This window comes from Pristiophorus japonicus, chromosome 2, assembly GCF_044704955.1.
Source record: "Pristiophorus japonicus isolate sPriJap1 chromosome 2, sPriJap1.hap1, whole genome shotgun sequence".
Taxonomy (NCBI): domain Eukaryota; kingdom Metazoa; phylum Chordata; class Chondrichthyes; family Pristiophoridae; genus Pristiophorus; species Pristiophorus japonicus.
This window is the reverse complement of record NC_091978.1, coordinates 173,802,635-173,815,703: the sequence shown is the minus strand read 5'-3', so window position 1 is coordinate 173,815,703 and position 13,069 is coordinate 173,802,635. Positions and strand designations below refer to the sequence as shown.

Genomic DNA, 13,069 nt, shown 5'->3' with positions numbered 1-13,069 from the left:
GGAGAGTTTTCCCCCTCATTCCCATTGACTTCTCTTTGATGCCAAACTTGGTCAAATGCTGCCTTGATGTCAAGGTTAGTCACTCTCACCTCAACTCTGGAATTCAGCTCTTTCATCCATGGTTGGACCAAGGCTGTAATGAGGTCCTTCCATCGCTTTGCTGATGATTGAGAGTAGACTGATGGGATGGTAATTGGCCAGATTGGATTTGTCTTGCTTTTAGTGGACAGGGCATACTTGGGCAGTTTTCTACATTGTCGGGTAGATGTCAGTGTTGTAGCTGTACTGGAATAGCTTGGCTAGAGGCACGGCTAGTTTTGCAGCACAAGTCTTCAGCACGACAGCCGGGATGTTGTCAGGGCCCACAGACTTTATTGAATCCAGTGCACTCAGTCATTTCTTGATATCACATAGCATGAATCGAATTGCTGAAGACTGGCTTCTGTGATGGTGGCCGATTATGGAACATCCACTCGGCACTTCTGACTGAAGATGGTTGGAAACGCTTCAGCCTTGTCGTTTGCGAAGATTTTGATACCCCTTGCAAGTTTCTTTTTGTAGCTCTTGCAGTCTGTTTTGTCAGCCTTTGCTGTTCTTTGTATCTTTCCCAGGATCTGTGCTATTTTTGTATGCTTTTTCTTTTAGTTTTATGTTGTCTTTTACCTTACTAGTCATCCATGTCTTTTTTTTTTAGCAAGTAGACCCTTTTGCCCCTTCGTGGTATGAACTGGTTTTGTAACACACAGTCTTTTTTGAACATCTCCCATTGATCTTCTGTCCTTTTACCCAATAACCGATTTGCCCAGTTTACTGTGGACACTCTGTCTCATCGCATTGAAATCAGCTTTCCCTAAATCTAAAATCTTAGTAGCTGTTTTGCGTTTCTCCCTTTCAAACACTACGTTGAACTCAATCATGTTACGATCGCTATTAGATAAATGTCAACGCACCGTTAGGCTGTTAACTAAATCTGGCTCATTACTTATTACTAAATCTAATATGGCATGTCGCCTTGTTGCTTCTTGGACATATTGTTGCATAAAACTATCCCGGACACAAGAAATTCACTACCTTGCTGACGTGTGCTAGTCTGCTTATCCCAATCTATATAAAAGTTAAAATCCCCCTTAAAATACTCTGCCTTTGCTAGATTTCAGCAGCAAATGAGCTGAGGGCAGGAGAGGAGTCGGCAATGTTACGGAAGTGGAAATAGGCAGTCTTAGGAATGATACGGATGTGTGGTCAGAAGCTAATTTCAAGGTCAAATATGACAAAATGGTTGCGAACAGTCTAGTTCAGCCTCAGACAGATGCTAGGGAGAGGGATGGAGTCGGTGGCTAGGGAATGGAGTTTATGGCTGGGACCGAATGTAATGACTTTGGTCTTCCCAATATTTGGTTGGAGGAAATTTCTGCCATCTGATGTTGGACAAGCAGCCTGACAATTTCGAGACACTGGAGGGGTCGAGAGATGTGGTGAGCTACAGAAGGCTGTTGTCAGCGTACTTTCTGTAGGGTGTTCATTTTGCACTCTCTACCTTGATCCATAGACCTCGGGAATTACAGGAAAAAGGACTACAAATGACGCAAAATTTAGGCTTAACCCAATTGTCAGTTTTACTACGCAAAAACTAACTTTAAAAACTACAAAACAAGACTTTTGAGAGAATTGACCGAAGACATACAATCACCCGTCCAGTTCGTTGCTGTAACAGTAGATTGTAGGTTCGTGGTCATTGGTTCTGTGACCGGTTGTTCCTCTTCGATGTTCCCTCTTCTGGTCGTTCTTTTCCGTTTCTTCCGTGTTCATCCGTTCCTTTTTCGTTCACGCCGAGCTGCTTCCAGTTCGTGTATCTATATCCATTTTATGACCCGCTGAGCTGAGATTACCGTTAATGTGTCTGGATCGATTCGTTGTTTGTGGCTGCGATGATGGGCCTGGATATCCACAATTTGCACACGGAGTCTACAGGGCAAAAGATAACTCCTTATCTTAAGTGCCCCGTTCTCCAAAAATGCACGCCTTGTGGGATCCTTTGTTGTCCTGGTTTCTTGCAGACTTGTAGTCTCTGGAGGGAATTGTTTTTCCCCATCCAGCCAATCAATCCAGGGGCTCCTCTGTGGGATTGTATCAATCCCTTTGTTGCTATGCATAAACAGGTCTGACTCTTGACCGCAGGGATTGTTTTTAATTGGTGATGAGTCACCACCTACCCCAGGCTGGCGCCTTTTCTCTCTTGTCCAGTCAATGCCAAAAGCTTGTATTCAATCATTTTTAGTTTGTGGCCTCTTCCTGTGCCTTCCGTAAAAGTGTGCAACCCTTGCATTGTGGAAACTGATGCTGTGTTTTCGGATGATCTCACTGAGGGGCAACATGTAGATGAGAAATAGAAGGGGGCCAAGTCCTCATTTGATGTCTACACATATGCAGATTACAGTAGGTGTTCATTGGCGGCAGTTAGATTACAAGGTCACAAGATAATTAAAATGTGGATTGCCAATTGGTTCCATCTTTATTCAATTAGAAAGACCTTACATCCCCTTCCTTGCAGCAGCTAATTGTCCAACAATTGATTTCAGGGTTTTTGCCTCCACAGTTCTATCGGTAAGTCTATTCCATATATTTAAAGAAAAAAGAAAGTACCTGTACTTGCATTTATGCATCACCTTTCATGACCTCGCGATGACCCAAAACATTTCACAGCCAATAAAGTACTTTTGAAGTGTGATCACTGTTGGAATACAGGGAAATCTACACAACAAGGTCCCACAAACAGTAATGAGGTAAATGCTCGGATATTCTGTTTTTGGTGATGTTGGTTGAGGGATAAGTATTGGCCAGGGCACCAAGCCCTTTTTAAAAGTATAATGGGATCTTTAACATCCATCTGAGAGGACAGATGGGACCTTAGTTTAACATCTCATCTGAAAGACAGCATCTCCGCCAGTGCAGCACTTCATCAGTACTGCACTGAAGTGTCAACCTAGGTAATATGCTCAGGTCTCTGGAATGGGGCTTGAACCTACTGACTAATAGACGAGAGTGTTGCACTGAGCCAAGTCTAACACTTGACTGTTCTGTGACAATTTCCTGATAATGGTCCTAAAATTTACCTTTTACTTGTTTAAACTTGTATTCCTTTGTCCCATATTTGCAATTTAATTTGTATAATACCAGATTTATCTTTTCCATACTCTTAACTGTCTAATATGCTTCTATAAAATGACTCCTGAGGCATCTCCTGTTCAGGCTCAAAAGTCAGTTTCTCCAGTCTTCCTTCATTACTTATACCTTTTACACAATGGATCAGCCTTGTGGCTCTTCTCTGCACTGCCTCCAGCACTCGAATATCTATTTATGTTTCTTGGCGATGCTCAAGATACAGATTGACCATTGTACAGCTTGATTGTGACTACCTCTGATTTGCATTCTTTTGTAGTTCAACTACCGATCAACTTTGTTAATTGCTGCTCTGCATTGATTGGCTCTGTTAACCATCAAGCTGACAAAGATTCTTAGATCTCTTTCAATTTCATTCTTGGGTATTTCAGCACCATTCGTGATGTACGTGTGAGGCAAATTGTAGTGCCCACTACTGTCCTGGCTGGGATTAGCTACCTCAGTACAGATCAAGGATTTAACCATGGGGACCTTCCTGATCTAAATGCTTTGTCATCACACTCGCTGAACAAAATGTGTCTGAACATAAATTATCATAATATGCAAGTCTGCTTGCAACCAGAAGTAAAGTTCATACTTGTGTATATCTTGTGCTACCTATATAATCCTGGTGAGCATCCAGATAGTTCAGAGTAGTGAGAGTATGTTTACTTGTCTTTGAAAGCTGTGTTACATTTACTGGAATTGCGCCAATCCTTTGGTACTATAAGTACTATTTTACTTGGTCAGAAATGTATTAATTTAACTGTGCCTGTGATATGTTTTGAGTTTTATTATAATCAAGTGTTTTTAAAGGGTCACCTTCATGGAGAAAAGATGAAAGAAGCTAACCACAGAGCTGCTGTAAGAATTTTGAAGCGAGTGAATGTGTCATTGCTTCCACAAAATGTTTTAGACCTGCATGGCCTTCATGTGGACGAAGCCCTGTACCACCTGGACAAAGTGCTGCTTGAGAAGATTAATGGTAGGTCACTGGTAACTCATATGGTCAAAGGATTACTGAGAGTCACCTTGTGAAAGAAAGAAATTCTGTTATTCTCCTTGTCTCAGTGTCTCTGCTTGTTTATCACTGCCCATTTCAGACTAAGCTTCCAGAGAATAGTGGACATGTGCAAGTGTCGAAATCTCGACCTCCGAAAAGAATGACTCCGACACTTTCAGCTCCGGCAGAAGTTTCTTTAATTTACTTGCTAGCAAGGGGCAGGTCACACTCTGTCAATGGCTAAGTGAACACCTCCGCAATGGTACAGTTTCACAAGATATTTATACAGTAAAACCCAAGTTATGGCCTCTCCCTGTGTATTGGCTCTGTCTCGCAGTCAGTGAATACAGATAAAAAGCTAATTACTACATCCTTGTCCTGACATGGTTTCCAGATATTTCCTTTTGTCAGGGTTATTAGTTGGCCAGCCGGCCATTACTCCATGAGAGTGTGGTAATGAGCTATTACCTGTCTTGCATTGTGTCAGGATTGTTCAGTTTCCTAGTCAGTTATCTGTTTGCATCAAATGGATGAGGTCTCTACAAGAGATAATGGCTGGTGGTTTGAGTACTTCGAAAAGGGTGGGGTGGCATGGAACTTGTGTCGTATAGACAATAGGAGAGCACCATGGGGGTGGGGGGTACTTGTCTCAGCATGACTTGTCTCCTAGCTGTCTGATGCCCATCAGCCATCTCAAACCAGGTTTAGCTGTTTATGCAAGCTGACTGCTTTTATGCAGAAAGTTCTGGAAGGACCAGGACTCCATTTTGTTATATATATATATATATATATATATATATATTGCAAAGGGCACACAAATACCGTATGGTATCAGCTTAGATAAAAATACATTTCCACACAAGGACACAGATACGCACATCCGCTAAGAGCCTGCTATTTGGCAGATCTTTAATGAACTGCAAACATCACCAATGTATTATAGCATGGGTCATTCCATCTCAGCAAACATAATTACCAATTTTAAAAATCCTGGCATTTTAAGACGAAAAATCAAGTTTTCCACATGAGCATATAAATTATACAGTAGATATTTATATGTAGTAAAAATGCACCTAGATATGAAGTGTCTCTGGTAAATAAACGACTGGAGCATGGTTGATGTAACTCATATCTACAATATTGCTTTGGATGAACTATCATGTCATAATGTATATTCTGTCCTTTTGATTTATCTTAAAGTCTTGGAATTTTTCACTGAAAACTACCCACTGCACTCTAATTATATTTCATGTTTTTATCTGATGTATATCAGAGAAATGTTAGTGGTATTCTGGTGCATTTAATATTTCAAGATAGTATGATGATGCTTTGACATGCTCAGAAAAGAAATACCAGCTATCACTCATTGTAGAAGCCCAAAGTTCTTTTTTTTAAATTCATTCATGGGATATGGGCGTCACTGGCAAGGTCGGCATTTATTGCTCATCCCCAATTGCCCTTGTGAAGATGGTGTGAGCCACCTTCTTGAACCGCTGCAGTCTGTGTGGTATTCCCACAGTGCTGTTAGGGAGGGAGTTCCAGGATTTTGACCCGGGACGATGAAGGAGCAGCAATATATTTCCAAGTCAGGATGGTGTGTGACCTGAAGATGAACATGGAGGTGATGGTGTTCCCATGTGTCCGCTGCCCTTGTCCTTCTAGGTGGTAAAGGTTGTGGGTTTGGGAGGTGCTGTCAAAAGCCTTGGTGAGTTGCTGCAGTGCATCTTGTAGATGGTGATGGAGGGAGTGGATGTTTAAGGTGGTGGATGGGGTGCCAATCAAGCGGGCTACTTTGTCCTGGATGGTGTCGAGCTTCTTGAATGTTGTTGGAGCTGCACTCATCCACGCAAGTGGAGAGTATTCCATCACACTCCTGAATTGTGCCTTGTAGATGGTGGAAAGGCTTTGGGGAGTCAGAAGGTGAGACACTTGCCGCAGAATACACAGCCTCTGACCTGCTCTTGTTGCCACAGTATTTTTTGGCTGCTTGAGTTAAGTTTCTGGTCAATGGTGACCCCCAGGATGTTGATGGTGGGGGATTCAGTGAAGGTAATGCCGTTGAATGTCAAGTGTTAGACTTTCTTGTTGGAGATGGTCATTGCCGGGCACTTGTGTGGCGTGAATGTTACTTGCCACTTATCAGCCAAAGCCTGAATGTCGTCCAGGTCTTGCTGCATGTGGGCATGGACTGCTTCATTATCTGAGGAGTTGCAAACGGAACTGAACACTGTGCTGTCATCAGCGAATATCTCCACTTCTGACTTTATGATGGAGGGAAGGTCATTGATGAAAGTTCTTCATTTAACTTTAATAACACTGCAGTGAAGTTTTAAACATTATGGGATAGAAATTGGTTCTTATTGCACCTGTTCTGGACGGAGATGGGGGGAATAAACTACCAATTTCGTGGAGCTATATCCTTCATAACAAGGTCACCTGAAATAAGTCTGATCCCATATTGGCGGCTGTCTAAAATGGGTGTACAGCATCTTGTACATGGCTTACCTCCTATTTTAGGACTCCTGGCAAATTTGGCTACCCTGAGAGGAGCAGGTGTTGGGCCAGCTCTGCTCAGGTTTTCCTGTCATGGATTGCCTAGCTGGTGGCCAACACCAAAAGGTAAATAAGACCATTCATCTTGTCAACCATGAAGGTAAATAACTTACCAGAATGTGGAACCAGGAGGAGCAGGGACCCCAGGTTATAGGACCTGATCGCTGCTCCCCTGAGCCCGATCATGGACTCGAGGTCCCTGAGGCCCCACTTACCTGAGGGCCACTGCAACATGAGCAGTGGCCCGATTTTTTTCGTATCTCAGTAACATTTCAATTTTAGAATGCTGTGTGCTTGATTCAGTTTATATGTGGCTTACAGGAGCTTTTAACGTTTTGAGTGGTGCCGTATTCAAAATCCAGCAAGTCCCGGTAACTCTTTTCTGAGATATAAAAATAATTATTCCGTTCAAATCAAAAAAATTGCTTGAAAATTTCAGACAAGCAACTGGTCAATGTGAAACTCTGGATATAGGGGTTTAAATTTCCAAGAAACAGTTTAGATTAATTAGTCTCCATAATGTTAAATTCGTGCAAAAAAAAACACTGTACACAGTCGTAATCGGTTTAGTATTTTGTCTACTTAAATTAGGTGGCAAGATGTCTACTATAAATACATAACTCTTTTATGACTGATAGTTGTGTTTGTCACTTGTAAAATAAGCTTGCTTGTTGTTTTAAACTTCAAACAAGGTGTGATTTTGTACCAGTCAATGACTGAGTGCAATCTTATGGAAACATAAGAAGTCCAGTAAACTAAAAGTGATTAAACTAATAGATAGATTTGCTGTACATTACCAAGAGCTTACTTGGATCTTTAGGCAGAGATATACATCATCAAAGGTATGGGGAAGTAGGTTTAATCCATGAGGGTGATCTAAGAAACAGGAATCAAAATAATATAGGATTAGAAAAGGCCCAAAAATAAAACTCAACTCCCTCTACCAATGCGATACAACCACCAGAGTAGAAATGTAGAGATTTGATGGGCAATAGCTAGGCCAATATGCTGTTGGACTAAACAAAAAGAAAGACATGCTGTTGGACTAAACAAAAAGAAAGACTTGCATTTATATAGTGTTTTTCACACCACCAGACGTCCCAAAGCTCTTTACAGCCAATTAATTACTTTCTGAAGTGTAGTCACTGTTGTAATGTAGGCAACACGGCAGCCAATTTGTGCACAGCAAGCTCAGATGTGATACTGACCAGATAATCTGTTCTTTAGTGATGTTGATTGAGGGATAAATATTGCCCAGGATACTGGTGATAACTCCTTGGATTAATGTCTCATCCAAAAGATGGCACCTCCGACATGCAGCATTCCCTCAGTACTGCATTGGAGTGTTAGCCTAGATTTTTGTGCTCCAGTCTCTGGAGTGGGACTTGAACCCACAACCTTCTGACTCCGAGGCGAAAGTGCTACCAATTGAGTCACAGCTGACTGGATTGTATCAGAATAGCATACAAGAAAGCATAGTAATTAATACAGTACTGATAAATTAAAGGAAAGAAAAGAACTTGCATTTAATATAGCGTCTTTCATGATTTGGGGACGTTCCAAAGTACTTCACAGCCAACGTGTTACTTTTGAATTGTAGATGCTATTATAATGCAAGGAAATGCAGCCAATTTGTGCACAGTATGGTCTCGTATAGCAAAGAAATAAGTGATCAGATAATCTGCTCATTGAGGATTAATGTTGGCCAGGACACCGGGAGAACTTCTTTGATTAGTGCATTGTGAATCTTTTACATCCACCTGAGAGGGTGGATAAAGGGGAACCAGTGGATGTGGTGTATTTGGACTTCCAGAAGGCATTTGACAAGGTGCCACATAAAAGGTTACTGCACAAGATAAAAGTTCACGGGGTTGGGAGTAATATATTAGCATGGATAGAGTATTGGCTAGCTAACAGAAAACAGAGAGTTGGGATAAATGGTTCATTCTCTGGTTGGCGACCAGTAACTAATGGGGTGCCGCAGGGATCAGTGCTAGGACCCCAACTATTTACAATCTATATTAACGACTTGGAAGAAGGGACTGAGTGTAACGTAGCTAAGTTTGCTGACGATACAAAGATGGGAGAAAAATCTGAAAAAGGACATAGGCAGGCTAAATGAGTGGGCAAAAATTTGGCAGATGGAGTATAATGTTGGAAAGTGTGAGGTCATGCACTTTGGCAGAAAAACTCAGAGCAAGTTATTATTTAAATGGAGGAAGATTGCAAAGTGCCGCAGTACAGCGGGACCTGAGGATACTTGTACATGAAACGCAAAACGATAGTATGCAGGTACCGCAAGTGATCAGGAAGGCCAATGGTATTTTGGCCTTTATTGCAAAGGGAATGGAGTATAAAAGCAGGGAAGTCTTACTACAGCTATATAAGGTATTGGTGAGGCCACACCTGGAATACTGCGTGCAGTTTTGGTTTTCATATTTACGAAAGGATATACTCGCTTTGGAGGCAGTTCAGAGAAGGTTCACTAGGTTGATTCCGGGGATGAGGGGGTTGACTTATGAAGAAATGTTGAGCAGGTTGGGCCTCTACTCATTGGAATTCAGAAGGATGAGAAGTGATCTTATCGAAATGTATAAGATTATGAGGGGGCTCGACAAGGTGGATGCAGAGAGGATGTTTCCACTGATGGGGGAGACTAGAACTAGAGGGGCACAATCTTAGAATAAGGGGCTGCCCATTTTAAATAGAGATGAGGAGAAACTTCTTCTGAGGGTTGTAAATCTGTGGAATTCGCTGCCTAGGAGAGCTGTGAAAGCTGGGACATTAAATAAATTTAAGACCGAAATAGACCGTTTCTTAAACGATAAGGGGTTATGGGGAGCAGGCGGGGAAGCGGAGCTGAGTCCATGATCAGATCAGCCATGATATTAAATGGCGGAGCAGGCTTGAGGGGCTGTATGGCCTTCTCCTGTTCCTATTTCTTATGTTTGTTCTTATGTGACCTTGGTTTAACGTTTCCTGCAAAAGGTGCCTCTTCCGAGTGAGGGGGGGCATAATGCATTAAAAAGTTCTCTCCTTTGAAAATCTCTGTTTCCGACTGTTCAATGTCCCAGCTCATTTAATTGAGTAATTATTCACTCTCTCTTTCCCCTCAATTATTACTGCACTGAAGTATCATGCTATATTATGTGCTCAAATCTCTGCAGTGGGATTTGAGCTCACTGACATGAAGACAATTAAAATGGTAAAGATTTAGCATGAAAGTGATTTAGATTAAATTAAATATTTTCATGATTGTATTCTCATTGTTTCTGGAAATACTTCAGTATATCAAATGAGCTCAAATAAAAGTTGAGTTTTTAACTAAACCCATCTAGTTTGGAATCTAAAGAATGCTGGCTAGTATCAACATTTGAAATAATGAATGGAGCATTAAAACTCTCAGACAATTGTTTAATTGAGTTTATACATTCCTGTTAGAGTGACAGAAGGTGCTTAAACCATTACAATTTTGTTTCAGAATACCAGCAAAAAGGTGGTAAACCTTACCTGTCTGTCATAACTGGGAGAGGAAGCCATAGCCAAGGAGGAATAGCACGTATTAAACCAGCTGTCATTGACTACCTCAAAAGCCACAACTGCAGGTACACTGAGGCTCTGCTACTTTTAACTTTTGTTGTGTAAGAAACAAAGGGGCTGAAATTCATCAGCCTACCGCCGACTGCTGCCCACTCTCGCCGACATTCCTCCTGAAGATCCGCCCAGTGCCACTTTGGAAGTGGCCTGGAGTGGGCGGGAGGGGAGAGCTGCCGGGAACCGCCCGCTGATGTCAGCGGACAGCCGAGTGGCACAACTGACCTCCGATTCCTGTGGGTGGGAGTCGGCGGGACTCAGCAGCAGAATGGGGCTGGACCCCTGGCTGCAGGCTGGTCTGTTGCCGACGGTAAGTCTGAAGAATCTGAAAAAAAGGCAAATGAACAGTTTAAAAGAAAAATTCAACAGCAACTTACCGGCATGGCAGCCCCTGAAGGTCTTCGGATAGTTTTTGTATTTTTTATTGCTGATGTATTTTTTCAGGACTTCGAGCCTCTGTGGGCCCATCTCCATCCTCGGTGGCACTTGGGCGGCAAGCTCCCCTGCTGCCAAGAATGAGAGCTGCCAGCCAGACTGGTGGCGTACATCATCCATTTGCCGACCTTCGAGGGACCTCAGCCATGAATATCCCACCCAAAGTACTGTCTGGTACTTGGGCAGGCGGAGGCCTTGATGAAAATTGGCCCCAAAGGGTATTTTAGTTGACACACTGTAGATTGTTTTAAATCTTGTTTCCTGCCTTCTGCCATGACCGGAATAGGGAAGTCCTTTTACTGTAGCACCAAGCAGCAGTTTATTGTCTGTCTTTTAGCATGTTTTCACTATTCCTCGTAAATTTATTGGGATTAGATTCCTATTTCTGAAAATAAAAAGTGCAGGAATTATTATGCTGTTTTTAAAGTAAGAAATTATATTTAATATTTAGTTTAAAATTGTTGTCTCGTCAGTTTCTCAAACATCCACCGAGATTGTTTATAAAACACTGAAGATAATCCTACAATGCTGGGTCCATGCTTTTTGGTTGGAGGAACAAGTGTTGCAGGATAATGCAGTTGCGGTTGAAATGCTGTCTTTGAACTGATCATGGGGAAGACATTGGCCGCGATATTTCCTACTGGGTCGGGGGAGAGGTGGGTGACTTTGTGTGCACATTGGAACCCCGCTCCCACTTGCAGCCCACTCTGTTGAAGTGATTTTACCTTGGTTGGGCTTGTCAAGCCCCCCCCCCCCCCCCGCCGCGAGGTTCCCAGCCAATTAAAAGGAATCAGGTCTGATGACGTCATTTGATGACGCGTCATCAGCCGGTTTCCTTAAAGGGACCATGCCCACATTCATTTTGACAGCTGTGCTGTCAGTGTGCTGCAGCATTGAGGTGTTGCAAACACTGACGAGCAGTGCATGGCTGTACCCAGGTTCTCCCATGACTCCTTTCATATGCTTCGGGACGGAGTCACAGCATGCAGGGAGGTTCTTTTCCCTTCCAATGGGCGAAAGACACCTTTCCAGGAGACCAACACAGCCTGGTTGCACATTGCACAGGAGGGCACAAGGAGGGATGTCGTCAGGAGGAGCTGGCTGCAGTAGTGCAAACCTTTCAATTACCTCTAATGAATGGTGAGACATAAGGGTATCCCCTGCAATGGTGATGAGTGCGGATGTGATCTTCAACGTGCAACAATTACAAGAGAAATGCAGGGAAGAGTACCAACCCTTGTACATGGCTGCCTTTGACCTCACAAAGGCCTTTGACACTGTCAATCTTGAGGGACTATGGAGCGTCCTCTTCCATTTCGGCTGCTTCCAAAAGTTTGTCACCATCCTCCGCCTGCTCCACGACGACATGCAAGCCATGATCCTGACCAACGGATTCACCACAGACCCAATTTATGTCCGGACCGGGGTCAAGCAGGGCTGCGTCATTGCACCAATGCTCTTCTTGATCTTCCTTGCTGCAGTGCTCCATCTCACTTTCAACAAGCTCCCCGCTGGAGTTGAACTAAACTATAGAACCAATGGGAACCTGTTCAACCTACGTCACCTCCAGGCTAGATCCAAGATCGCCCCATCCTCTGTCATCGAACTACAGTACGCGGACGACGCTTGTGTCTGTGCGCACTGAGGCCAAACTCCAAGCCATCGTCAACATCTTCACCGAGGCGTATGAAAGCATGGGCCTTATGCTAAACATCCGTAAGACACAGGTCCTCCACCAACCTGACCTTGCCACACAGCACTGACCGCCTCCCCACTCCCTCCCGGGTCATCAAAATCCACGGCTCGGCCTTGGAAAACGTGGATTCGGGAGTCTACTATCAGCAAGGGCAAACATTGATGATGAGGTCCAACACCGCCTCCAGTGAGCCAGCCCAGCCTTCGGTCGCCTGAGGAAGAGTGTGTTTGAAGACCAGGATCTGGCCCAAATCTGGCACCAAGCTTATGGTCGACAGGGCAATAGTGATACCTGCCCTATATGGCTCGGAGACATGGACTATATACAGCAGACACCTCAAAGCGCTGGAGAAGTACCACCAGCGCTGCCTCCGCAAGATCCTGCAAATCTACTGGGAGGATAGATGCACCAATGTCAGTGTTCTCGATCAGGTCAACATCCTCAGCATCGAAGCACTGACCACACTCAACCAGCTCCGTTGGGCGGGCCACATCATCCGCATGCCTGACACGAGACTCCCTGAGCAAGTGCTCTACTCGGAACTCCTACATGGCAAGCGAGCCCCAGTTGGGCATAGGAAATGCTTCAAGGACACCCTCAAAGCTTCCTTGATAAAGTGTAACATCCCC

At 43.5% G+C, this 13,069-nt stretch overlaps 1 protein-coding gene across 2 annotated transcripts in view; it reads left to right on the top strand.

The window, feature by feature from the left end:
* n4bp2 (NEDD4 binding protein 2) overlaps nt 1-13,069 on the top strand; it is a 141,601-nt gene that overhangs the window by 113,900 nt on the left and 14,632 nt on the right. For both annotated transcript variants that reach the window (XM_070870377.1, XM_070870374.1), the window contains 2 exons: nt 3,976-4,144; nt 10,197-10,320. In XM_070870377.1, the coding sequence (XP_070726478.1) occupies nt 3,976-4,144; nt 10,197-10,320 (293 nt within the window). The remainder of the gene's footprint in view (nt 1-3,975; nt 4,145-10,196; nt 10,321-13,069) is intronic.